We start from the raw sequence: 25,400 nt of genomic DNA, 5'->3' as shown, positions 1-25,400 counted from the left end.
AGATGAATTAGTTTATTTATTTATTTATTTTAGTATATCTTTTTAAAAGTACGATATCCAAAAAATGATAAGAGTGCTGTGAAATTGGTATTCATATTGACTGGTAACATTATAAATTAGTATCTGTTTTAAAAAGTAATTGGGTACCTTATGCACTGCTGGTGGTAATGTAAAATGGTACAGCCGCTATGGAAAACAGTATGGTGGTTCCTCAAAAAATTAAACATATAATTACCATGTGGTCCAGCAATTCCATTTCTAGATATATACCCACAAGTACTGAAAGCAAGGATTTGAACGAGTATAACCACATTCATAGTAGCATTATTCACAATAGCCAAAAGATAGAAGCAAAAATATCAACAGATGAATAAATAAAATGTTGTATATACACACAATGGAATATTAGCCTTAAAAAAGCAAAGAAATTCTGACATACTCTACATCATGGAGGAATCTTGAGGATATTATGTTAAAGAAGCCAGCTATTTAAAGGACAAATACTGTATGATTCCCCTTATATAAGGTTCTAGAGTAGACAGATAGTAGAAAGGGGGAACGGGGGTTGCCATGGGCTGGGGGAAGGGGGAAATGAGGAGTTAATGTTGGATGGGTATAGAGTTTCAGTTTTGGAATATAAGAGTTCTGATGATGGATGGTAGTGATGGCTGCACAATATCAATGTACTTTAATGCTACTGAACTGAATACCTACCTAAAAACTGGTAAAATGGTACATTTTATGTTACACATATATTTTACCATAATTTTTTTAAAAGAATAATGATTTGTTACAAAAAAAGTCATTGGACAATCTTTATCTATAATCATAAAGGAATTCATATTTTCACCTAGACTCCCACCTCTAGAACTTTATCTAAAGAAGTTATTCAAATGAAAAAGAATCTACATTCATCAGATGCTCATTCCCAAATTAGAAAAAAAATCTAAGAGTTCACCAATAGGATAGGAAAATGGTTAGATAAATTGTGGTACATTCTCTCTGTTGAGAGAAAAAAAAGTAAGAATTAAAACAGACTGTGCCCTACTGTTACAATTATGTAAAAACCTGCCTTATGGAGAATGCCAGAGAAGGAAAACTCAGAAATTCAGTAACAGCTCTATTTGGGGGTAGAGGGAGGGAAATATGATTACAGCAACGCAAAACATGAAAATAAAATACACAAAAATTATAGTGGTAGGATTATGGGTTTCCGGATGGTTTTTAAATTTCAGCAGCTTAAAAAATTACCTATTTTTTAACTGGATGGGAATGAAACAGTAAGCATTTTCTCTTTACATAATGTTTAGATTGTTGAGAAAATTAAAGAACGGCATCTCATAGCTCTCACATGGCATTACAGTCACATTGACTAATTCTCCATTAATATCAAACTGAAAGTAAATGCTGAAAAATTGCTACATACCTGATGTGTGTTGAATGAAGGAGTCTTTCTAGTGGTTCATGTCTAACACAACTATATAGAAGTGACTTAGGATTAGTGATAAGAACCACAGGCCACTCGCCAAAGACCAAATCTGCAAAGCTAAAGAGGTCATGATCAAAAGCAAAGATCCGGTACCTAGAGACCAGAATATAATAAGGTAATTTAGTCACTTCATATTATAAGAGAGTATGAAGGTTATACACAGAACAAATGTAAAAATATAAAACTATACTTCCTGAGATCATGAATTTGAATTCAAAGTAAATAATATTGTTTCTCTATCCTTCTCTTGCCCTTACCACTTTATACTTCACACTTGTCACAAATGGGATCTCATAAACGACATGAATTTGTGCCTTAGAACAATGCCTGGCACATGGCATACACACTTTCATTTTTAAATTAATGCTTGATAATAAATCAATTTGTTTGGTTTCTATACTTTAAGACTATTTTGAACCTAAGACATTCATCATAAGCATAATACCTGATATTCTTTCATCTCATCAAAAATGCTAATATTAACATGAACATAATTAGAAATTGTTCATTCTTCTTTTAAACCTTTATTTTTATAATTTCAAAGAAATTAACAAAAAGGTTTTTTTTTGTTTTTTTAAATGCATGGTGAAAGGTACAGATATTCATTAAAGAATAACCAAAATTTTATATTTTCTACTTTTTGAACTGAGAAAAGAAATGATTAACTATGGCAGAAACAACAGTGCTCACCAAATACTCCACGTGCTCCCCTGCATTTCCAAGTCTCCCTGGTATTAGGTTGGGACCATGTGACTAGTTCTGGTCAATGGGCTGTGAACAGAAGTGACATGTATCACACTTCTGGTCCAAAGTACTTAAGAGTGGGTGTGAGTTCTCCATGCTCTCTTCCCTACCCTGGAATTGAGGTGTTGAGATTGTGGCATTATAAGATGGAGAAAGTCTGAATCTCTGAGTTGCCCCATGGAAGAGAGGTGCCTTGGCTCATACCAGATTTATATAAATGAAAAAATGAAGATCTATTGTGGTAAGCCACAGATTTACTTAGATTTATTTGCATCCACGACAAGGCCTAGCCTAATATTACTAATAAACTTTTAAAAGCTCTTCTATTATACTAATACAACTTATTAGTATATAGGGGCAGGTAAAGGTTAGGTCCTTTAAGTAAAACTCCAGATAAAACCCCAGGGTTGGAACACAGGAGAGCAGGTGGGAAGAGAAAGAGAGTAAATCTCATGACATCACTTAACTTGTAACTGTAGCATTTATAAGAAATAAGGAAGCTGATCAAGGATTAGGAAGGATATCTGGTAGAAGGCAATCCCAGCCCAGCCCACAACCTCATGGTCATGAATAGACAGGTCTTAGCCCAAAGTAATTACAGTTGCCAACTGATTACAGGCTTCAAGCATAGCTCTTAGTTTCTAGCAGAGCCAACTGAAATGAGTAAGTACCTTTCAAGATGTAAAGCTATCTTTTAATTAAAGGAAGTAGTTAACAATAGAAAAACGTATTCAGCTAAAAAAATATCGAATAACTAGTATCTTTAGAAAAATGAGTTTGAATAAATTTAATAGCAATTGGTAATAAACGATGATATGATATTCATCTACATTTAAGCTATTGTACTTAGCTATCCTCAAAATATTTTTTCTCTATATATTTAACTAACTATACTGTATGCTTTTGATAAAAAGGTTACATTTTCTCATAGATTTTAATCTTTATAAAACCAACTATCATGTATTTGAAGAACTTAAATCACTAACATTTTATAATAATAATTACAAAGATAGATATAAAATTCAGGAGGTGATATATTTCCAGTTCTATTGTTTCTCAAAGTGTGGTCCATAGAGCACTTGGTGGGCTTAAAAAAAAATGCAATTTCTTGGGTCCTAAACCAGACCAACACAATCAAATTCTCTGAAGACAGGGCTTCAAATTTTACACTCCTCCACAATTGTTGTACACACTAGAGTTTGAGATCTATCTCCTAATGGATGCATCTTGAAACAATGTAACATAGTGATGGCAAACATAACTGTTGCAACAAGGTTTTTAATGTAGTGACATACATAATATACATGTATTACTTTAAAAACTTAGATATATCACAAGTTTTTCCTTAACTGGGACCACCCATGATAGCAATAAGGAAACTTTTGTTGTTTTAACAAAACTTACACATGTAAGTTTTATTCTGTGGGGTACTTCCCTTACCTTCTGTTATCCTTCCAGTCTCCCACCTCAAGTTCCAAAGTGCCCTGGAGGTGACGAGTGTGCAAAACAGGCATCAGTCCACCGAGTGTATGGAGGTGTCCACACAAATAAGCTGTAGCTGAACTAACCGATGAAAAAGAAATAGATGTGCAGATAACTTGTGATGCCAAACTAATAAGTAGATCTCTTCAGTAGAGCAAGACAGGTAGAGTTAACATAAAAGAATTACAATTAATTTTAATTTTGGAAACCTGCCTCACCTCATTATTGACCGAATTCCAGGTGATGGAGAAAGGATAGTGGATGTTGTATAGTGTCCAAACCAAATACTGTGGTTGCTCCGACTACTTTCCTTGGCTAGTAACAGAAGTTCCTCCATCTGTTTCTGAAATGGAAGAAAAACAAAAGGATCTTTAATTAGAGCTCAGGCTAATTAAACATCTCCCTTGAAGTTTTATAATAATAAGTATGTTTAAGGCCTAAACCCTACTAATTAATGACCTGTATCGACCTGTATAAATTTCAAACTGTTTTCATATATATTATAATTCATTTGGTCCTAAAAATAACTTCATGCTAAGTAGGGCAGCATTATCCCTTTTGATAGATAAGGAAATTGAGAAATAAAGAACAATCTTTAAATGACATAAATTTCAAGGGTGCCTAGGTGGCTCAGTCGTTGAGCGTCTGCCTTTGGCTTGGGTCATGATCCCGGGGTCCTGGTGTCAAGTCCCACATTGGGCTCCCTGCTCAGTGGGGAGCCTGCTTCTCCCTCTGACTAGCTCTGGCTCTTTCTCTGTCTCTCATTAATAAATAAATAAAATTAAAAAAAATAATAAAAGATTTTTTTAATAATATATTTCTTTTTTTTATTTTTTTAAATTTGTATTTATTTATGATAATCACAGAGAGAGAGAGAGAGAGAGAGAGAGGCAGAGACATAGGCAGAGGGAGAAGCAGGCTCCATGCACCGGGAGCCCGATGTGGGATTCGATCCCAGGTCTCCAGGATCGTGCCCTGGGCCAAAGGCAGGTGCCAAACCGCTGCACCACCCAGGGATCCCAATAATATATTCCTTTATAGAAATAAAGAAGAACCACTAATCTTTTCAGCCCTATATACTACATGGCAATTAATAAAGAGGATCTTGAAACTTCTAAAATAAGGTGTATATATGTCCAAAAAAAGCCTTACACCTGTTTATAACAGCTCTACTCAGAATAGCCAAAAACTAGAAACCATCAGTATATATCCAAACAATGAATGCTATGTAGTGATAAAAAGGAAAGAATTACTCAAACACAGTAATACAGATGAATTGTAGAAACACTGAGCAAAAGAAGCCAAAGACAAGAGTACGTGCTGTATGATTTTATTTACATATTATTTACATATTTACATTCTAGGACAAACAAAACTAATCTATACTGACAGAAAACCAATCAGTGGTTCTCTAGGATTGGCGTGAAGACTGACTACACAAGAGAACTTTCTGGGATGATAGAAATATCCTGTCTTGATCGTGGTGACAGTTACACTAGCATATACATTTTTTGTCAAAAGTCTTCAAAGACTTAAAATGAATACATTTTATTGTATATAAATCATCCCTCATGAAGTTGACTTCAAAAATACTTGTACATGTATAGTGCTTATAGCAATGAAATCCTGGACTGTACCCTCAGGGTTTCTAATTTGGTAAATCTTGGGGAAAGCCAGGGAGCTGCATTTTATAAGACTCCAACTGATTTTCATGCAGATGATCTTTGAATCATATCTTAACGCTACTCTAAGGAATAGGCTTTAAAATGACAAGTTAATAAACTCTGTCTAAAGACAACTGGAAGAAACAAAATATACCTTTATTAAATAAAATGCCTAATACAGCACAATGCATTTTACAATATTCTATCCACATGATTTCAAGGTCTTCTGAACCCTTATATCACTTTGAATCTCTTCTAGCACTTAGCAAATTCTGCCCTTTATTATAGTTATTTCTGCACTAGTCTTATGTCCCTCCACTAGATTAAATCTTCTAAGAGGTGAGTGATTTGATCTTATCACTCTTGTATTCCTACATACAGGCACATGTCTTGCATATGGGCATGTGCTCATTTGTGAGCTGACATTTGTTGTAGTTGGGCTCCCCGCTGAGCACAAAGTTTGCTTGTCCCTCTGCCCTTCACCCTGCTCATACTCTCTTTCTCTTGTGCTCTCTCTCAAATAAATAAATAAAATCTTAAAAAAGAAGAACTTTTAGATAAAAATTTGTTTACCTCAGATAACCTTAAGTGAGCCAAATTTATCCAAGAAAAAACAAAATAGATTAGCTACAAAGGGAAGTGAGATTTTTACTGTACCTCATCTAAAATTCCAAAGAAATTATAGGGTCTCTTAGGCCCTGGATTTGGGGTGGCATCCAAAGAGATGAAAGAATAGTTGCCAAAAGGAGTACTGTGGACATAATGGAAAGAGCCATCCCTACGTACAGCAGAATATTTCCTAAAAAATACAAGACAGGAAAGTTTTAGTGCAATCGTAAAAAGACAGAATGAGCTTATCCTTCCCGTATATCATACTATATTTTGCCTCCCTTTGAAAATTTCCTAATCTGACAGAGAAATACATAAAGTAGATCCACAATAAGCTGATTAAAAGAACTTCTAAAAATCTTTTTCCCCCACTGTCTACAAAGATTCAGGCAAACTAATTAATAAGTAATTAAACACAAGGTCACTAAGCAAAGCAGAGAAATAGGTGACTATTTATGGTAGTCCACTAAACATTTAAAAAGAGATCAGTCAGAATTCAGTGAAATGCTACTTATCAATCATTGAAAAATTTAGTGAGGACCTACTAAGTACTTAACAGAATTCTTGGTGTAATGAGATAAAAAAGGTGTTTATATCTTGAAACAGAACTACCGAGGCTTAACTCACAATGAAGCCTTGCAAAGATGAAATCATCAAGCCAGGAGAAAAATGTTAGTTAGGTCTGGGTCAGTAAATCTTTTTCAATCCCTAAAAATATGTTGGTAACACACACAGGGTACACACTTGGTAATGAAAGTCCTTACTCCTCAAGTATCAACAGTGTTCAGGTATCTATAAGGTTGGACAGTGAAGAACAGGGGAAAGAGTGGGTAACATAGCACACAGAGTAGGAATTCATTATGTATTTGTTGAATAAATGTGAAGGAAGGTACAGATTGGGGACATACCAATATTACTCAAATGTCAAAATATTATAAGAAAGCAGCTAAGACACATATGGAAAAATAAAAATAAACTCTTGAAACCTAATATGCTATCAGGAAGCTATATTTAAGCCACAATAGCCATCAAACATATCATAAAATAAATATATTATCACAGATATTAATAATTAAAAGCCAATTAGTTCTATTGCTTCTCTTCCTGGTATTTTTAAATTTTCTATTTTGAAGGGGGCACTTAGGTTGCTCAGTCGGTTAAGCCTGCAACCCTTGATTTCGGCTCAGGTCATGATCTCAGGGTCATGGGAGCCAGCCCTACAATGGGTTCAGCACTCAGCATAGAGTCTGCTTATCCCTCTCCCCCTGCTCCTCCGCTGCTCATGTGTGCACACGCACATGTGCACTTTCTCTCTCAAATAAATAAAATCTTTAAAAAATGAAATTTCATATTTTGGGTTTTTTTTCTCTCATTAAGATTTTTACTTATGTTTTTCCTGCTTAATTTGTTTTCAGTTATTCTTTCAGATCTTATAATTTTACATATGTTGCTTCCTCTCCTACATTCTTTTTTTTTTTTAAGATTTTATTTATTTATTCATGAGACACAGAGAGAGAGAGAGAGGCAGAGACACAGGCAGAGGAGAAGCAGGCCCCCTGCAGGGAGCCCGACATGGGACTCATCCTGAGACTCCATCCTGAGACTCGATCCTGGGTCTCCAGGATCACACCCTGAGCTGAAGGCGGCGCTAAACCGCTGAGCTACCCAGGCTGCCCACCATTCCTACATTCTTAATACATTAAAGCCCACTATCTAAAAGTAGACTCAACTATTTGAAAGCAGAGATTAAAATATATTATAGCTATTAACATTTTTTGAATTCTGGATTTTGGCATTCTCTGGGGCACTCTTAATAGCTCTAAGATTTTTTCGTTCAGGCTAATCTTTCTATAATGTTCATATCTCTGGCCATTTATTAAAATACTGTTTATTAAAAATTCAGATAAAGGTTAGGTGGTTAGAAACAAAAATATAAAGAAACTTCACATGACTAAGGCTTTATTCTCCTAATAGGTAGTGAGATCCTGAGTCCTGTTAATTCTTCTTTGAAAATGTTTCTTAGGGGATCCCTGGGTGGCTCAGCGGTTTAGCGCCTGCCTTTGGCCCAGAGCATGATCCTGGAGTCCCGGGATCGGGTCCCACATCAGGCTCCCTGCATGGGGCCTGCTTCTCCCTCTGCCTGTGTCTCTGCCTCTCTCTCTCTGTGCATCTGTCATGAATAAATAAATAAAATCTTAAAAAAAAAAAAAAAAAAGAAAGAAAGAAAATGTTTCTTCTTTCTATTCCAGAGTCACCATCAAAGATAAGATAATAGAAAATGAAAGATTTTCATCTCTGACCTTTTCCTTCCTCACATTAAAAAAAAAAAGTACAATCTCAACCTCCAAGTTATGGTGATTCTAATTATATGTTAATCAATGCTGTTTGAACTGCTACCCTCCAGCTGATGTTACTTCCCCATATCTATGGACTTTGTTAGATAGGTATGCTTCTATTCAAGCCCTTCCATATCATGACTGGACTATTCCATGACTCTCCTCTCTGTTCTACAAAACTCCAATCTCCCTCTTTTTTCCTTATCATCCCTATCTTGTTTTCTTTTTTTGTTGTATGATTGCCCTTTATAAAATATTATTTCATTATGTGACTTCTCTCCTTAGGAATCTATACTGGATTTATGAACTGTTATCCAACATGTCTAAATGTCTATACTTGTCACTTAAGACCTCCATAAACTGGCCCTAAGCTTCCTACCCAATGTCATACCAGTCCTCAAAATGTTCTTTTATTCTAGTGATACCAGTTTCCTTACTGCCCCTAAAAGCTCCTTCTAGCTTTTAAAGCTCTGGTGTTTTGCCTAAAATATACCCCTCAAAAGTTCTTCCCTAAATGCAACCCTTAAGAATAGACACAATTTTTACTTCTTTTATAAAGTCCTAACTTGCAACTAGTAGATATATAAGTTCTGGAGATCTAATGCACAGCATAGTAATTATAATCAGCAGTACAGTATTATAAGCTTCAAAGTCACTAGGAGACTAAACCTTAAATATTCTTACCACAAGAAAATGATAATTGTGTGATAGTGATGAAGTATTAGCTAACTCTATGGTGGTCCTCATTTCACAATATATAAATGTATCATGTGAATATGTTGTACATCTTAAACTTATACAATGTTATATGTCAATTGTATCTCAATAATAAAGTATCCTCTATGTCCAGCCCATGCTGACTTCTGCCCTTTCCAGTTTCTCATAATGATGATCATGTGTACCAAATAACCTAGAATTTCATCAGTCATCCCTTAAGGCTTTTTCTAGTTGTTTCCTAAACAATTCTTATCTCCCTCAACTGGTCTTCCTTAAAGGTAGAAGCCATATTTTTTAATATTAGCTCTTGTATCTCTCATGCTATCCAGCTAATGATGGGCTCTCAACAAATTCTCACTACTTTAGTGATGGACAATGTAGAACAAAGCTGTGGAAAACTCTAGAACTTGAAGTGAAACTGAAACTAAAAGAATCCAAACACACTGAAACTAGAGAACTGGTTTTCTAACTCAAAGAGCCTTTCATATTCATTCACATTCATGGCATATAAAGAAAATTTTAATAATCCTATGACATACTGGGATAAAAGGACAAGGCAACCAGGCTCCTCAACCACTACAGATGCTGAAAGAATCAGTTTCTCAGTATTCCAAAAATCAACAGTACTCTAGTAACAAGCTCTAATCTAAATGACTCTGATGTATATAGCATGGTGACTAAGTAAAAACTACTCTACTGTAAATCTGAAAGTTGCTGAGAATAGATTTTTTATTACAGAAAAAAAAAAGTCTTTTTAAACTACATATATGGTAGGTGTTAACTAGACTTACTGTGGTTACCATTTCACAATATATACAAATATCGAATCATGGTATATATTCATAATGTTATATGTCAATTATATCTAAGTAAAAAAATTAAAATAAAAAATGACTTCTGGGCAGCCCAGGTGGTTCAGCAGTTTAGTGCCACCTTCAGCCCAGGGCGTGATCCAGGGCTATGGACTCGTGATCGAGTCCCATATCAGGCTTCCTGCATGGAGCCTGCTTCTCCCTCTGCCTGTGCCTCTGCCTCTCTCTCTCTCTCTCTCTCTGTGTGTGTCTCTCATGAATAAATAAAATCTTTATTTAAAAAAAATGACTTCTGCTATGTATCAATGGCAAAAAAAAGTTTGTGTGAAATATTTAAAGTATCATTAGCCAATAAAAAGCATTAAAGTGTATGAAATAAAAGGAATTAAAGGAAAGAAAAAATGTTGGGGAAAAAAGAACTGAATCTGTCACACACACATACACAAAAATTCTAAATTACTAGAGATTCTTTAGATAGAAATTTTGTCTGCTAAAAAATGTTGTCACCCACTCATTGACTTGACTACCTTCCTTGTGCTGCCTCATCGTCTGTATTCTATTTATTACAGTACCTGTAATAATTCTCGACACTCTCCAGACTTGGGATGTTGAATGCATCTAATTAAAAAGAAAAAAGCAATGAATCACTAAAGTCTACTCCTGAATATGTTAACTAAAATTTAAATAAAATTTAGGGGAAAAAAAGAGTGAACACCACCTACATGAAAAAGAAAATATAAACATCTTAATGACTAAAGAAAAATGACAATACTTTCAATAACACTTTAAATGGGAGAATGCCAATAAATTAGCCTGATAATTTATAAAACTTGATAACAGAATTCAGATGATCTGGAAGCTTATTTAAGGCACCTAGTATACTGGAGAATAACAAATACTTCGATATTATATACTATTCAGAATAAATCAATTTGTAATTGTAGGATTGGACTGTTATATAATTAAAACAGCATGGATCCATGCCAAGGGTTCCCAAACAACTGATCACTTTGATAATAGGACCTAAGTCCCTCTCTTCTTAAATCTTAAAAAGATTCAGTAAGAAAGGAGTTATATAATGGTAAGAGGTAAGGTAAAAGATGTAATAGAACACTTATCTGGAAATATAATGATTTCATAGAGCTTGATTGCCTGGTTGCAATAAGAAAATTACTTGCCAGCTCAGAATTCTAAGAATCCACTACATTTCTAGTAACTTTGGAGAATAAGCTGTTAAATCCAATTTAGGCTGAAAGAAACATTATTGTGTATGTAATCTTCTTACTAAGAGAACTACACTGGGGCAGCCCCGGTGGCACAGCGGTTTAGCGCTGCCTGAAGCCTGGGGTGTGATCCTGGAGTCCCGGGATCAAGTCCCACGTCGGGCTTCCTGCGTGGGGCCTGCTTCTCCCTCTGCCTGTGTCTCTGCCTCTCTCTCGCTCTTTCTGAATAAATAAATAAATAAATAAATAAATCTTAAAAAAAAAGAGAGAACTACACTGTTATAGTTAAATCTTAATAAAAATTAGTTTCCTCCTATCTTAACATAATACATGAACATATATATAAATACATGCTATAAGCATTTATGCTTATACAGGTCAAATTAGATGATTATGAACTCCAAAGGACAAGCTCTGTTTACAAGATCTAATCACAAAAGTCTGATATTTGTTACTTGAAATAAGTCAGTAGCTTGGCTTGAAAAAGTTTTTTAAAATATGTACAGGCTTGCTTTCTATTGCTAAAGAATTTGACCTGTACCACTACTAAGGATCAAGAAAAAGGGAAATGTAAATTCAGATCTTCCTCAACTTAACAATGGGGTTATGTCCAAACAAACCCATAGTAAGTAGAAAATATTTCAGTAGAAAATGCATTTAATACACTGAACTACTGAATGTCAGAGCTTAGCCTCACCTACCTTAAACATGCTCAGAATGCTTACATTAGCCTATAGTTGAGCAAAATCATCTAACACAAAGCCTGTTTTATAATAAAGTATAGAATATGTCATGTTGAATATCTGAGAGTGAAAAACAGAATGACTGCTTGGGCACAGAATGGTTACAAGGTTATTTATTGGCTCTCTACCCTGGTGATCGTGTCCAGCATCACCAGAGTATCATACTGCATATGCCAGTATGCATATAAAGCCCAGGAAAGGATAAAAATTCAAAATTTGAAATATAATTTCTATTGAATGGGTATCACTTTCATACATTGTAAAGTTGAAAAATCAGAGGTCAAACCACCATAAGTTGAATCATCCTCAATTGGGAACCAGACTTACAGGTATACCAGAAAGAGCTATAAGCCAGGTATCTCATCATCAATTAATAATTCCTAGCTGCTCTGTAAGAACTATCTATAAAGACAGCATTTTCTGATCAAACCAAAACTATATATTTCACCAGTCAGAATTATCTCTTTAAAATAATAGTTTTAAACATAAATATTTAAGCACACAAAATCAAATGAACAAGTACTTAACCATTAAGAAAGTCAACAAACCTACTGTTTACACACTTTGTAGAAGAGTTCATTTCCTTACTAACACTACAATAATAATGTAAAAAAATGTGAAGGGATTACCCATTTCTCTTCTCATACATAGAGATTTATTTGCAATTTTAATTTTTTAATGTATACACAGTAAAATTCATTCACTGTGAAGTACACACAGTTCTTTGCATATTGACAAACACATAGTCATATATCCACCACAATGGAGATACAGAACAGTTCCATCATCTCTCGAAATACTCTCATGATGCCTCTTGGTAGGCAGCCTCTCCTCCGGCCCCCAACCCTTGGAACTACAATCTGTTCTCTATAGTTTTGCCCTTTCTTGAATGTCACATAAATGGATTCATACTGTATATAGATTTATGAGTGGTGGTTCTATTAGCAAAATGTATACCTATCTATCTCTATATATATATTTATGCGTGTGTGTGTGTGTATGACTGATTGACTGTAGGCTCCACACCCAATGTGGTGCTCAAACTCATCACCCTAGATCAAGAGTTGCATGCTTTATTAACTGAGCCAGCCATGCACCTAAAATGGTTATATTTTTAAACAATCTCCTGCATAGGTTTCGCTAGAAGCTTTTCTTCATGTAAAGAAGAAAAGACCATCCCAACTTTCCCTCAAAGGCTAAAAGTGGTATCTGAAGTTTTAAAATCATATAATATAGTTGTATTTCAGAGTTGTGCCTTCAGTATAACTAAAACTATGTTCCATTGTATAATTTTATATTCTAAATTGGAGAATCTAGGCTCTTGAAGGGAAAAAAAAAAATCTAGTTCTAATTATACGTGGGTCTTGACTCTTACCATGATTTCCTTTAACATCAAGCCACTTGGTTTTTTCCATGACTCTTGTCTTCTTCAGAATGCCCTGGTAAGTTTGCCATTCTACCTCATGCTGCCTGGATCCCAAGTAGTCCTTTGTTTTGGCATCAGTCAGGTCTCCTGTAGATTTACATAAGACTTGAATCATGATGCAAAAGAAACCCCAGAGGGTTAAAAAATGATTTTAAATGCACACTGATGGAACAAAGATACTTAAGGTACTCAACATGTATAAGAATAAAAACAAGCCATATAAAATAAAATTTTATTGGCAAGGACTTTGTTTAGTATAGGTTAGCAAGTACCTATTTAACTTCCTGTGATACTAGAAATGGGTTCTGAAAAAAAGTTATCTTTAAAGAGAGTGGTACAAAATGCATTGTAAAACTCTGTAAAAATGAAAACTATAAGAAATTCCAACACTCTGGGCAGATGCCTGAGATCTATGACAAACATATTTTCCACACCCCAAATCAGGATATGTAATCTGAGCAAGAGTTATTTTTACAACAAGAAGCAATCTGGAAGGTATGGTTTGGACAATGAAATACAAAAATTTCTGGAAAACTAAATGGACAATTGAAATAGAGGTTTTCCATAAAATGAGGACTGATAAACCATCATATCAGCAGAGATGTTTGAGTAGGGTAGGTAGGATATGAATCCCCAGTAGAAGAGACAGACACTCCTTTAGCTTTTCTTCCAGCACATTTTAGGAGCAAATAGTTTGATGATTCTAGAGAACTCAAGTCACAGAAGTACCAAAAGATGGGAAAAAAAGTGTCCTAAGTCACTTTATGCTTCAACAATTGACAACATAAAATTGACTAATGCTATAAAAAGGAAAAAAAAAAAAAAAGGAAAAGTTAGTTTTGGAGGCACCTGGGTGGCTCAGTGGGTTATCCCACTCTTGATTTTGGTTCAGGTCATGATCTCAATGTCCTGAGACGGAGCTTCTGTGGGCTCTGCCCAAGGCCTGCTTGAGTCCCTCTGCCCCTCCCTTCCCCCCAAAAAAATAAAGAGAGAGGAAGGAAGGGAGGGAGCGAGGGAGGGAAAACTTTTGACTTGTGGTTAAAGGGCTTTCCCTAATTCTCTCTCGACAACTGCAACGAACGAATACCAATATAGCAGACGGTATACTAAGGAGAATCATGAGCCTTGCTTCTACTGCTTTGACAAAACCTTGTGATGGCAAGTCGTTTAGCTTGCCTCTCGACTCAGTTATCCATAGGCAAAGGAAATTACAAGGTCCCATCTCCTCCACAGGAGGACTCACCTGGGGCTGAGGCCATAGTGTGCCCGACATCCCCCAAGTGAAAAGCTGCAGCCTGGCCAGCATTCCACCGCCCGGACCACAGAACAACGCGACAGTACGGCAACCCTCCCTACCTGTTGCCAGGACGAGAGCTGGTTGAATGATGTCAATAGTTTCTGAACAGAACTTCTCTAAGTCTACAGCTCTGCCTGGATCACGAAACCTGCTCAGGTGAATGTCGGATATCTGCCGAAAGCAGGTATTAAACAGAGATATCTGGGTCAGGAAGAGGCAGCACGGGCAGCAGGCGACCCGGCAGCTCTCTCAAGGCGGAAGGGAATGTCAAGGATGCGGTGCAAGAACGAAGCACGCCCCGCACCCCCACATCCCAGGGAAGGACGGGGCTCCCAGCCGCACCCCGGCGGAAACTGTCCGCGTCTCACCGCGTCCTGCGGGCTTTGCACCTACCCCCCGCCCTGCTCCCGCTGCGTCACCTGCAGACCCCAGAAGATGTTGCTGGCTCCGGGGCCCGGCGCGGGGTGCGGGCTCCGGGAGGCGCGGGGCTGGGGCAGAGGCGAGGGCTGACCGGCCAGGCCATAGTGCTCCAAGAGCACGGCCGCCAACGCCGCTGCCGCCAGCCCCGCGACCACCCTGACGGCCAGCCCCGCGGCCATCCTGCCCGCCGCCCGGGCGCTGCACTTGCTGTCGGCGGCTCGGCCCGTGCGGCGCCCGCGGCGGCTGCTCTGGCCTCACTTCCGGACTCTATGATCCGGGCGTGAGGCGCGGCCGGAGCGCTGGTGCCGCACCTGCACCCAGCGGAGCACCTGCCGCTCGCTCGCCCGCGGCCCGGGTCTCTGCGCGGGGGTGGCGAACGGAAGGCGGGTGAGATAGAGGAAACCGGGACCCCCGGCGCCCTTCAAGGTTGCCGAGGAGTGGCAGGGAAAGAACCCTGGTCCAGGAGGCGGAGGCCAAAGTCCTGGCTCCGCCTTAGTCGATCATTTCCTGACCCCTGTGGGTCACCTTGCTTACCCGTAAAACGGAATTAGTAATGCCTCGCGTGCCTACTTCACAGGCTTGTGAGAATCAAAGTATGTTATGAGGACGCCTTTTACATTTCCGTATAGATGTGACAGCTGGCTTTCTCTCGGCCCTTCTGATTATTGACAACGTCTTTCCAAGAGACGTAATACGTATGTTTTGTAGTTATTTTTTTTCCTAAATCTGATTTCGTACACAGTTGGCTATGTAGTTTCCCGTTCCCATGTTATGTCCTTTATTTAATAAATTGTAAATACAGGAGAATTAGAGTCCTGCCCTTGATTTATCTAACCATTGCTATTGTTGAACTTTTGGATTATTTATTATGGTCGGAATGTTCTGAATAAACATTTTTGTATAAACATTCTGAATAAACATACCGCTGTTCTGAAAAAAAAAAACTTTAAGAAAAGATTTTATTTATGTATTTGAGAGCGCGCGCATGAAAGGGAGGGGGAGCAGAGGGAAAAGCTGACTCCCCGCTGAGCAGGGAGCCAGATGTAGGGCTCCATCCCAGGACCCTGCGACCATGACCTGAGCAGAAAGCCACTGATTAACCGACTGAGCCACCCAGGTGCCTCTAAGAAAACATTTTTATACAAATAGCACTTTTTTTAAAGACCACTTTGAGTTATTTTCTTGGGATATGTTGTCAATATTGAAGTGAGGACTATTTCAATTTATTAAATACTTTTTGTGTACCTTTGGAAAGCAAGACATTTATCTAAGCAGAAAATATAAAGAAACAAGTAGCTAAAGACATGATTCATTATCTTAGAAACCTATGTAGAGAGAAATACACGTAAGTTTAATATAAGGAAGATGGGAATGTGTGACATTGAGATTAGAAAGGTAGAATCAGATATAAAGTAATTGTAAAGACAGAAACTACAGAATTTGACAGCTGATTGGATATTTGAGGGAAGAAAAAGAGATAGTTAAAAGTTAGTGCCTTTTGGAACCCAGGTGACAAAAAAAACCAGGGCTACAGTGTATGTATGGAAGGCATTGCCCATTTGAATCAAGTTTTTGGTTTTGTCTAATGCTGCACTAGAAAAATATCTGTATAGCTATCTTTCAACCAAATTTGGAAGATATGGTTGAGATGATCTGATTTAAAACACAAATAACATGCATTTGGAGAGGCCTTGGAAGAACTTACAAATATGAGAATCATTTTCCAGAAATAGAATACAATCATCTGTGTGATAGATGTTAGGAACGGACATGCTATTAAGATATTTTGGATTGAGAAACATTTTTTTTTACGACTTTATTTACTTTACAAAAAGATTTTATTTACTTATTCATGAGAGACACACAGAGAGAGGCAGAGACATAGGCAGAGGGAGAAGCAGGCTCCCATAAGAGGCCCAATGCAACACTCAGTCCCAACACCTGGGGATCACGCACTGAGCTGAAGGCAGACGTTCAACCACTTAGCCACCCACGCATCCCAGGCAACATGGTTTAAATTCACAAAGGCCAGCAGTCTGGATTGCAAACACTGCATTGTAACCAAGCAGCTTCCCTCACAGTGAATTATTTATTTATTTTATTTATTTATTTAGTGATTCTTCAGGGAATTCAGCTAATACATCACAAATCATTATACAAGATGATTCTCAGTTCCTGACACCTAAAGGAGAAAGGCGGATTTGTTATCTCATTAAGAGAGCAAGCAGCAATGCACCACGGAAGCAAAATATCCTAGAACTAAAGTCAAGGGAGAATGTATTGCTTGGGCATTTCAAAAACAATGTACATCATCAACAGTTATAAATTGAGTTATGTGACTTTAATAAACATGTAGAAATTAGATTATCATTTCTTATACTTTGTTTAAAAATCCAAAAATATGGGCACTTATGGCTTAGTCAGCTAAGCATCCAACTCTTCCTTTTGGCTCAGGTCATGTCAGGTTGTAAGGCTGAGCACCGCATCAGGCTCTGCACTTAGTGCTTTAAAGTCTCTCTCTCCCTCTCCTGCCTCTTCCTCCTTTCACATGGACTCTCTTTCTCTCTCTCAAATAAAGAAATCTTTTTTAAAAATCCAAAAATATTGTATTAAGTCATTGTTCTTTGAAGTTATTCCTGTGGAGAGCTAAAGTAATGTAATCAAAAAGTTTGTGTAGGTAAAGATTTTCAGATTTCAAAATTGTGATAAGTATATATTTACCATCTTACCCCTCTGTAAGTATATATTTTAGTGCCATTAAGTACATTCACATTGTTGTGCAACCATCACCATCCATCTCCAGAACTCTACAGCATCCCAAACTAAAATGTTGTTCCCATGAAATATAATTAATATTTATATAATATTAATATAATAATAGAATATATAGCATCCCCTAATAAATGTTTTCATCCATGTTATAGCATGTATCAGAATTTCCTTACTTTTTAAGGCTGAATATTTCATTGTATAAATATACCACATTTTCTTTATTTATTCATCTGTCAATGGACATGTGGATTATTTCTACTTTTTGACTATTGTGGATGCTGCTACTATGAACATCAGTAGGTACCGGACAGTTTTTCAGCTTTTTAGGGAGCACTATTCACTCTTTAGGAAAACAAATTGGAGGAGAATTTCATCTAGATAGTTAAGACTCTGTATAAGGAACCTGAAATGGGGGTGCTTGGGTGGCTCAGTCAGTTAAGCATCTGCCTTCAGCTCAGGGATCCCAGGATCCTGGGATTAAATCCCACATCAGGAGTTTGCTGAGCAGGGAGCCTGCCTGCTTCTCCCTCTCCCTCTAGTGCTCCTCCTGCTTGTGCCCTCTCACTCTTTCTCTCTCAAATAAATAAAACCTTTGAATATATATATTTTACATATGTATAAAGGTTTTATTTTACATATATAATAAATATATAGTATATTCTATATATAATATATAGTATATTCTAAATATATATACTAAATATATATAGTAAATATACTAAATATACATATATATATATATATATATATATATATATATATATATATATACACACACTAAAGAGTAAACATGGGAAGCTTGCTGTTAGGTTACTATTAAAATGATCACATTTAAAGGTGTCTTAAATGTCTTAAGCTGGCTCAGTCAGTAGAGTATGCGACTCAATCTCAGGGTTGTAAGTTTGAGCCCCACGTTGGGTATACAGATTACTTAGAATCCTTAAAAAAAAAAAAAAAACCTTGATTACCATTTATGTCATTTTATGGTTGAGTAAAAGAGCCAATGACCATATGGCCACTTTGTTTTTTTAAAAGATTTTATTTATTTACTCATGAGGGACACACAGAGAGAGGCAAAGACATGGGCAGAGGGAGAAGTGGGCTCCCTGTGTGGAGCCCGATTTGGGACTAGATTCTAGGACCCTGGGATCACTCCCTGAGCTAAAGGTTGACTCTCAACCACTGAGGCACCCAGGCGTCCCCATATGGCCACTTTGGAATGAGGCAATCAATGACAGCAAGTTTGGATGACATCAGATCCATTCTTTACATGTGTTTAAATGAATATGACAGATGGAAAAACAGTCATAGAGTTGTCAGCTTTCATATTCCTGAGATACAAATGCAACTCTGCTATCCCTGCAATGAAGCATGAATCCAAAAGCCTTAAAAAAAAAAAATGCAGAGAACTAATGCCCTCATCAAAAGTTAGAAAACTTTTTCTAACTTTTGGTTCTAAAGTTAGCACCAAACTCAGCAAGTAAAATTGAAAACTACCAGAGAAATATGTTGGCCACATTATTAAGATTTTAATTTTTTAAAAGATTTACTTATTTAAGAGAGGGAGAGAGCATGTGCATGCACAAACAGGAGCAAGAGGGGAGAGGGGCAGTGGGGGACAAAGTTTCCTCAAGCAGACTCCTTGTGGAGTGTGAGGCCTATGTAGGGCTTGATCCCAGGACCTGGAGATCATGACCTGAGCCAAAATCAGGAGTTGACTGCCTCACCAACTGAGCCACCCAGGAGACCCTGAAGATTATATTTTTAAGTAATCTCTATATTCAACATGGGGGCTTGAAACCACAACCCTGAGATCAAGAGCCACACTCTCTGCTCCACTGGCTGAACCACTCAGGTGCCATTATTATTTTTTTAATATTTAAAAGTCAGCTTTTATTTCTTAAGCTGATGGTGGATACAGTGGTCTTCATTTTACTGTTATTTTTAAGGTATATGTTACATGTAACCTTTAGTATTATAAAATATTTACCATAAATTCTTATGAGAAACATTTAATAAAAATACTATAAATGTATACTTAATTTTTCCATTAAAAACATTTAAATGTGCACTCTATTCAACCTGGTATTTCTACTTAAAATAATTTACCCTAAGGAAATACACAGATGTTTACAGGGATTTACCAATAAGTATGTTTATTAAAGCAAGTTTATAATAGGAGAAAACTGGAAACAAAATACACTGCATGTTCCACAATAAGACTCTTAAAAATAAAAATGGCACAGCCATATAAGGCAATACATGTTATGAAAAAACATTAATAGTATGAAAATAGATTAATAACATGTTAATGGGTATTTTATAAAATTGTATGGTATAATGCCACTTTATACACACACACACACACACACACACACACACACACACAAAGAAAAAACCTGGAAGCATATAAAACAAACTGTCAATGATTTTTTATTTTGGGATTCTGAAATTATATGAGATTATAAGTTATTTATATTTTCTTCTCTTCGAATATCCATATTTTCTGAGTTTTCAAGAATGAAAATGTAAAGAGAAAAAAAGAAACTTTTGTTTTGGATTAGCAGATTTTTTCTATAAAAGACCAGACAGTAAGTGTTTTAGGCTTTGTGGGCCAGAGTATCTCTATTGCAGCTATTCAAATCTACCATTATGCAAAAGCAGCCATAGTCAATATATAAATGAATAAGGTGGCAGCATTCCAATAAAGCTTTGTTTATGGATGCTGAAATTTGAAGTTTATATATTTTAAATGTATTATAAGATATTCTTCTTTTGACCTTTTTTCAACCATCTAAAAAATGTTAAAACTATTCTTAGCTTGAAGACTATATAAAAATAGACAGTAGGTGGATTTGGGGCCATATTTTGCTAACTCCTCTTCTAGAACAAGTTATTCTTTGCTGGCACAACTCATTTTCCTGCACTGGTAAATCTTCTTGATTTTTCTATGTTCTGTTTCCCAAGTTCTTTTTATTTTTTTTTAATTTAATTTTTTTTATTTTTTATTTTTTATTTTTTTGTTTCCCAAGTTCTTATCACTAATTCAACCTTAAACTGATAAACAGTTGTCTAAACTTCTACTTGGCACTTTTAAAACCTTGAAGTATTGTGTCATTTTTATTTTTCAGATGCAGCCTCTCCCAGAGCTTTCTGACTTCTAACCTGACCTGTTTGCTCACCACGTCTGGTGCACAGCTTAGCAGCTGTATCTGGTATCTACTTTCACTCTGTGCCTAGAGTTGGATTCTTTTTGCTGTTCATCTGTTAGTGATACAGTGTTCCAAGTATTGCTCATATTCAGCTCATCTACCCTTAAACACAACTCTTGTTTAACCTTTTCTCCAAAGTGCCTAGCACAGTACCTAGAAAACAATGCTTAAATATCTATTTATTATTATTACTATTATTTATTATTATTTATTTTAAAAACCATTTTAAAGGAATAAGATGCCTGGATAGAATATAAGATGGTGGGCAGCCCTGGTGGCTCAGTGGTTTAGCGCCACCTTCAGCCTAGGGCCTGATCCTGGAAACCCAGGATTGAGTCCCACGTTGGGCTCCCTGCATGGAGCCTGCTTCTCCCTCTGTGTCCGCCTCTCTCTCTCTGTGTGTCTCTCATGAATAAATAAATCTTAAAAAAAAAAAAAAAAAAGAATATAAGATGGTTGGTAAGCTGTATTTGCAGGTACTCAAACCACCATAGGTCCAGTTTGAGTCCTCTTTCTGGAATTTACTCAGATGCTGGACAAATAAATTTGTTCATGTCTATTTAATCTGTTCACCAAAGCATTTGAACCCCAGTAGAGATGCAGTCTGCTGCAAACTGGGACATACAACTTGGGGGAAGGGTCCACTTTGTCTTTCTCCAAGCCAGATTTAAAAAAAAAAAAAAAAGATTTTTACTTATTCATGGAGACACACACACACACACACACAGAGAGAGAGAGAGAGAGAGAGAGAGAGAGAGAGAGAGAGAATCAGGCTCCATACAGGGAGCCTGATGTGGGACTCGATCCCGGGTCTCCAGGATCACACCCTGGGCTGAAGGCGGTGCTAAACCACTGAGCCACCAGGGCTGCCCTCCAAGCCAGATTTTATTCTCCTACTAAGTTGAGCCATTTTCTCCATGTCTAAACAAAAATTTCCTTCCATTGAGCATTCAGTCTCATTCCTTCTCAGTTATGTGTACATTTCCAGTCCCAGCTCCTCTGTGAAGATAATGCACATGGAGTTCTATGGATCTTGATCCACATCCTCATTCTCTCTTCCTTTGTTCTATGGCAAATTCTTTATCTATTTCTCTTTTCTCACACGTTTTGCCCCCTCTACCAGGTTGAAATGCTATTGTGGTTGATCATTGCAGATAGAATTGTCTGACCAGCAACCCCTTAAATAAAACCTTTGAATCCATGGCTAGGAGTGAACCCAAGATCCGGGCCTATTTAGGACCCCTAACCAAGGTCTAATTTGATTTGAACCAGCAATCTGAGTTTCAGTCCAGAAATGACTCCCTAAGTATGATATTCTTATTTCTAAAATGAAGCTAATCCCTATAAACCTACGTCTCTAAGCTGACCCCAGAAATGAAATCTCTGAACCCAGGACTGATTTTCCTACAATTAGTACTGAAGCCTCCAGTCCTGACTCCTTTATCACATTCTTAGGACTTTTCCAGTTCTAACATAGGGATGATCTCCCCACAACTGTGGGAATGACCTTAGTCCAAGACTGATAACTTCTGTCCTAATGAAGACCATCTCCTCTCCATCCTGGTTTTGACCCTAATTACCTTAATGATCTCTGCTTCTCAGCTCAATATGGGAGCCTCTTTCTTCAAGTATAATGCACCCCCACATGGGTTTGCTATGTTTCACAGACTTCCTAAGAGGACCAGAGAGCCCCAGGCTCTTTCTTTAGCTCAGGAACCAGCGCTCTTGGAACAGCAACTTATAAATAGCGGAAGTAGAAACTGGAGTCATAAGTTGAGGACAGTAGTACCATTCTATATATTTTCTTTTTGTTTGCTTCTTCTTTAAAATTAGTATTTCCTCTAGTAAGTACAAAATTCAGCTTGACTTTATATTGTTTTGTTTTCTAAACTCATCATGTAATAGTAAGTATCCTCTGGTCTGAAGGGTCTGGGCTAAGTTTTCCACTGAAATACCCCCAATCATCAATCTAACCAATAAACATTCACAATACTCTAAATGCCTTTTTAAATTTGCAGAGAGTACCCTGGATTGTCTCCGAATATGCTTCACTTTTACATTCAAGTTGCTGCCATTTAAAAATCATGCTCAAGGAATTCCCAATAGCTACATTTCCAACAGACCAATGATTATGCAAAATGAAAAAGTCTCTAATGTTAAAAAGGAAATGTTTCTTTTTCAAAGAAGATTTTATTTATTCATTTATTTGACAGAGAGAGAGAGAGAGAGAGAGAGCACAGCTAAGGGGAGCAGCAGGCAGAGGGAGAAGCAGGTTCCCTGCTCAGCAGGGAGCCTGATGCAGGGCTCCATCTCAGGGTCCCAGGATTATGACCTGAGCGAAAGGCAGATGCTTAACTAACTGAGCCACCCAGGTGCACTAAAAAGAAAATATTTCTTGACAAAAAACATCCCAGGCCCAATTAAAATAATCCAGTAACTCCAGTCAATGAATTAGGCAAATAAAAGGCTAAGAATTGCCACACATGTAAATGAAAGAATAACTAAAATATATACGTGTATATATTAACAATACATATAAAATAAACTGAAGGTTTATTTTTGTAAAAGTTGTTAAATTATTTTTACAATTTTAGTAAGAATATATCCCAGTTTCCTGTTATTCTTTCATTTAAAGTGCAATGAAAGCACAGAAGAAACAATTTTGCATGTTGGAAAATAAGAGAATCAGAAAACTTCTCAGAGGAAGTCATATACAAACTGAAATCTAAAAAAAAAAAAAAAAAAAAGGCAGGAACCCCTTTACAGGAAGAGGTGTTGTAGAGGGAGAGGGGCATTCTAGGCCAAGGGACTAGAAGGGACTAACCTACGTGAAAGCACCGAAGTATGAGACTAAGTGGGGTACATGGGAAATACAGTGCGGATAGTTTAAGGTGAAGGGTGGCAAGGAAGATTACACTAGCAAATTTGTTTCAAGCCAGATTGATAAGGGCTTTGAGTGCCATGCTTAAGAGTTCATGCTATTGGGAAATCATCTCATTTACTCAGGTAAGAGAGTCACATGACCAGATTTATATTTCCAAATAGTTCTGGCAGGAAAACAAGTGATGAATATGAGCAAGAGAGTAGAAATAGGGAGACCAGATAGGAATTTGTTCTTCCCTAATCTGGATAAGAAATATCAAGGATTTGCACCAGACAGGAGGAATCATGTAGGTACTATTATCATCCCACATAAGAAAATATCCCAGAGAAAGAAGTATGTTAAAATAGAATCACTAAGGGTTTCTCAACTCTGATTGCTCATTAAAAACACTTAGGAGAGGTTTTTTCTAAAAAAAAAAAAAAAAAAAAAAAAAAAAAAAAAAGGTATTTTTAAGGTTTCACTCCTTTCTAATTAAATCAGAATCAACTAGAGCAATGTATTGGAATTTTTAAAAAGTTCTCAGATGACCCTAATGTGTAACCAGGGTTGAAAACCTCCAGCAACATTCATAAATGAGTTTAAGGAAGACAGTTCTGAGTATGGCTGTCCTAATTATGTACTTTTGGGGCTTTGAGAAAACTAATTAACGTATATTAGTTGTTGATGGTACCTCAAACAGTAAAATGATACATGAAGAATGACCTTGCAACTTACAAGTTATTGTGAGCTGATGCTATTTTAAAAAGAAATATAGGGATGCCTGGGTGGCTCAGCGGTTGAGTATCTGCCTTTGGCTCAGGGCATGATCCCAGAGTCCTGGATCAAGTCCCACATCGGGTTCCCTGCATGGAGCCTGCTTCTCCCTCTGCCTATGTCTCTGCCTCTCTCTTTCTGCATCTCTCATGAATAAATAAAATCTTTTTTAAAAAAAGAAATATATATTTGCAGAACAATCAAAGAAATCCATAATCCTGTTCTAAAGTGGGTCAAGCCACATCTTGGTCTAGGTCAGAAAAGAGCAATAATAATTCTTAAGTTTAGATCTATTTTATCCAGTTCATGCCCTCTGAAATGGCTAACAGAAGTGTACTAGGATGTTAAATGTGTGATACTCAATAATTGTTTATTCAATAATATACATTTATATTACAACATGTAAGTGGTAAATGGAACTCAAAAAAAAATGTTATCGAAGGTAGGACAGTGAGGTGGATAAAGACACACATTTTGAAGCTAGACAAACCTAGGTCTTGAATCCAGGTTTTGTCACTTAGTAACTGCGGGTTTGAACAAGCAATCTCACTTGTTCAAACTATAATTTCCTTGTCTGTGCAAAAGTGATAATAGGAAACGACATCATAGGATTGTTTTAAGTTATACTTTAAAAAGCATCTAAAGTCTTTAACATAGTAGCAGACATTCTAAGTATGTATCTGGGCTCCTGTCCTTAAGAGACTAACAAATTAGAGAAGGAAATAAAATAGGCTATGAAAAACTGTGATATAAGGCAGTTGCAAATGTTATAATAATTTAATAGTTACATCAATTGGAACTTAACAGTTTCAGATAA

The 25,400-nt window shown here is 36.8% G+C and overlaps 1 protein-coding gene across 5 annotated transcripts in view; it reads right to left on the bottom strand.

Annotated features, from left to right (window-relative positions):
* The window catches only part of TMEM62 (transmembrane protein 62), a 46,958-nt gene that overhangs the window by 16,484 nt on the left and 5,074 nt on the right, over positions 1-25,400 (bottom strand). Inside the window, exons 1-9 of one of the 5 annotated variants that reach the window (XM_038580200.1) lie at positions 14,962-15,156; positions 14,602-14,713; positions 13,195-13,332; positions 10,426-10,471; positions 6,037-6,178; positions 3,934-4,058; positions 3,674-3,796; positions 1,427-1,582; positions 148-210 (exon numbers count right to left, since the gene is read on the bottom strand). In XM_038580200.1, the coding sequence (XP_038436128.1) occupies positions 148-210; positions 1,427-1,582; positions 3,674-3,796; positions 3,934-4,058; positions 6,037-6,178; positions 10,426-10,471; positions 13,195-13,332; positions 14,602-14,713; positions 14,962-15,141 (1,085 nt within the window). In that variant the 5' untranslated portion in view covers positions 15,142-15,156. Of the gene's footprint in view, positions 1-147; positions 211-1,426; positions 1,583-3,673; positions 3,797-3,933; positions 4,059-6,036; positions 6,179-10,425; positions 10,472-13,194; positions 13,333-14,601; positions 14,714-14,961; positions 15,157-15,496; positions 15,890-25,400 lie in introns of those variants that run through there. The other 4 variants (XM_038580203.1, XM_038580201.1, XM_038580204.1 and 1 more) reach the window with 4 other exon arrangements.

Source organism: Canis lupus, chromosome 30, assembly GCF_011100685.1.
Source record: "Canis lupus familiaris isolate Mischka breed German Shepherd chromosome 30, alternate assembly UU_Cfam_GSD_1.0, whole genome shotgun sequence".
NCBI classification, from domain to species: domain Eukaryota; kingdom Metazoa; phylum Chordata; class Mammalia; order Carnivora; family Canidae; genus Canis; species Canis lupus.
Note: the sequence above shows the minus strand (reverse complement) of the source record. Positions and strands in the feature narration are given on the sequence as shown.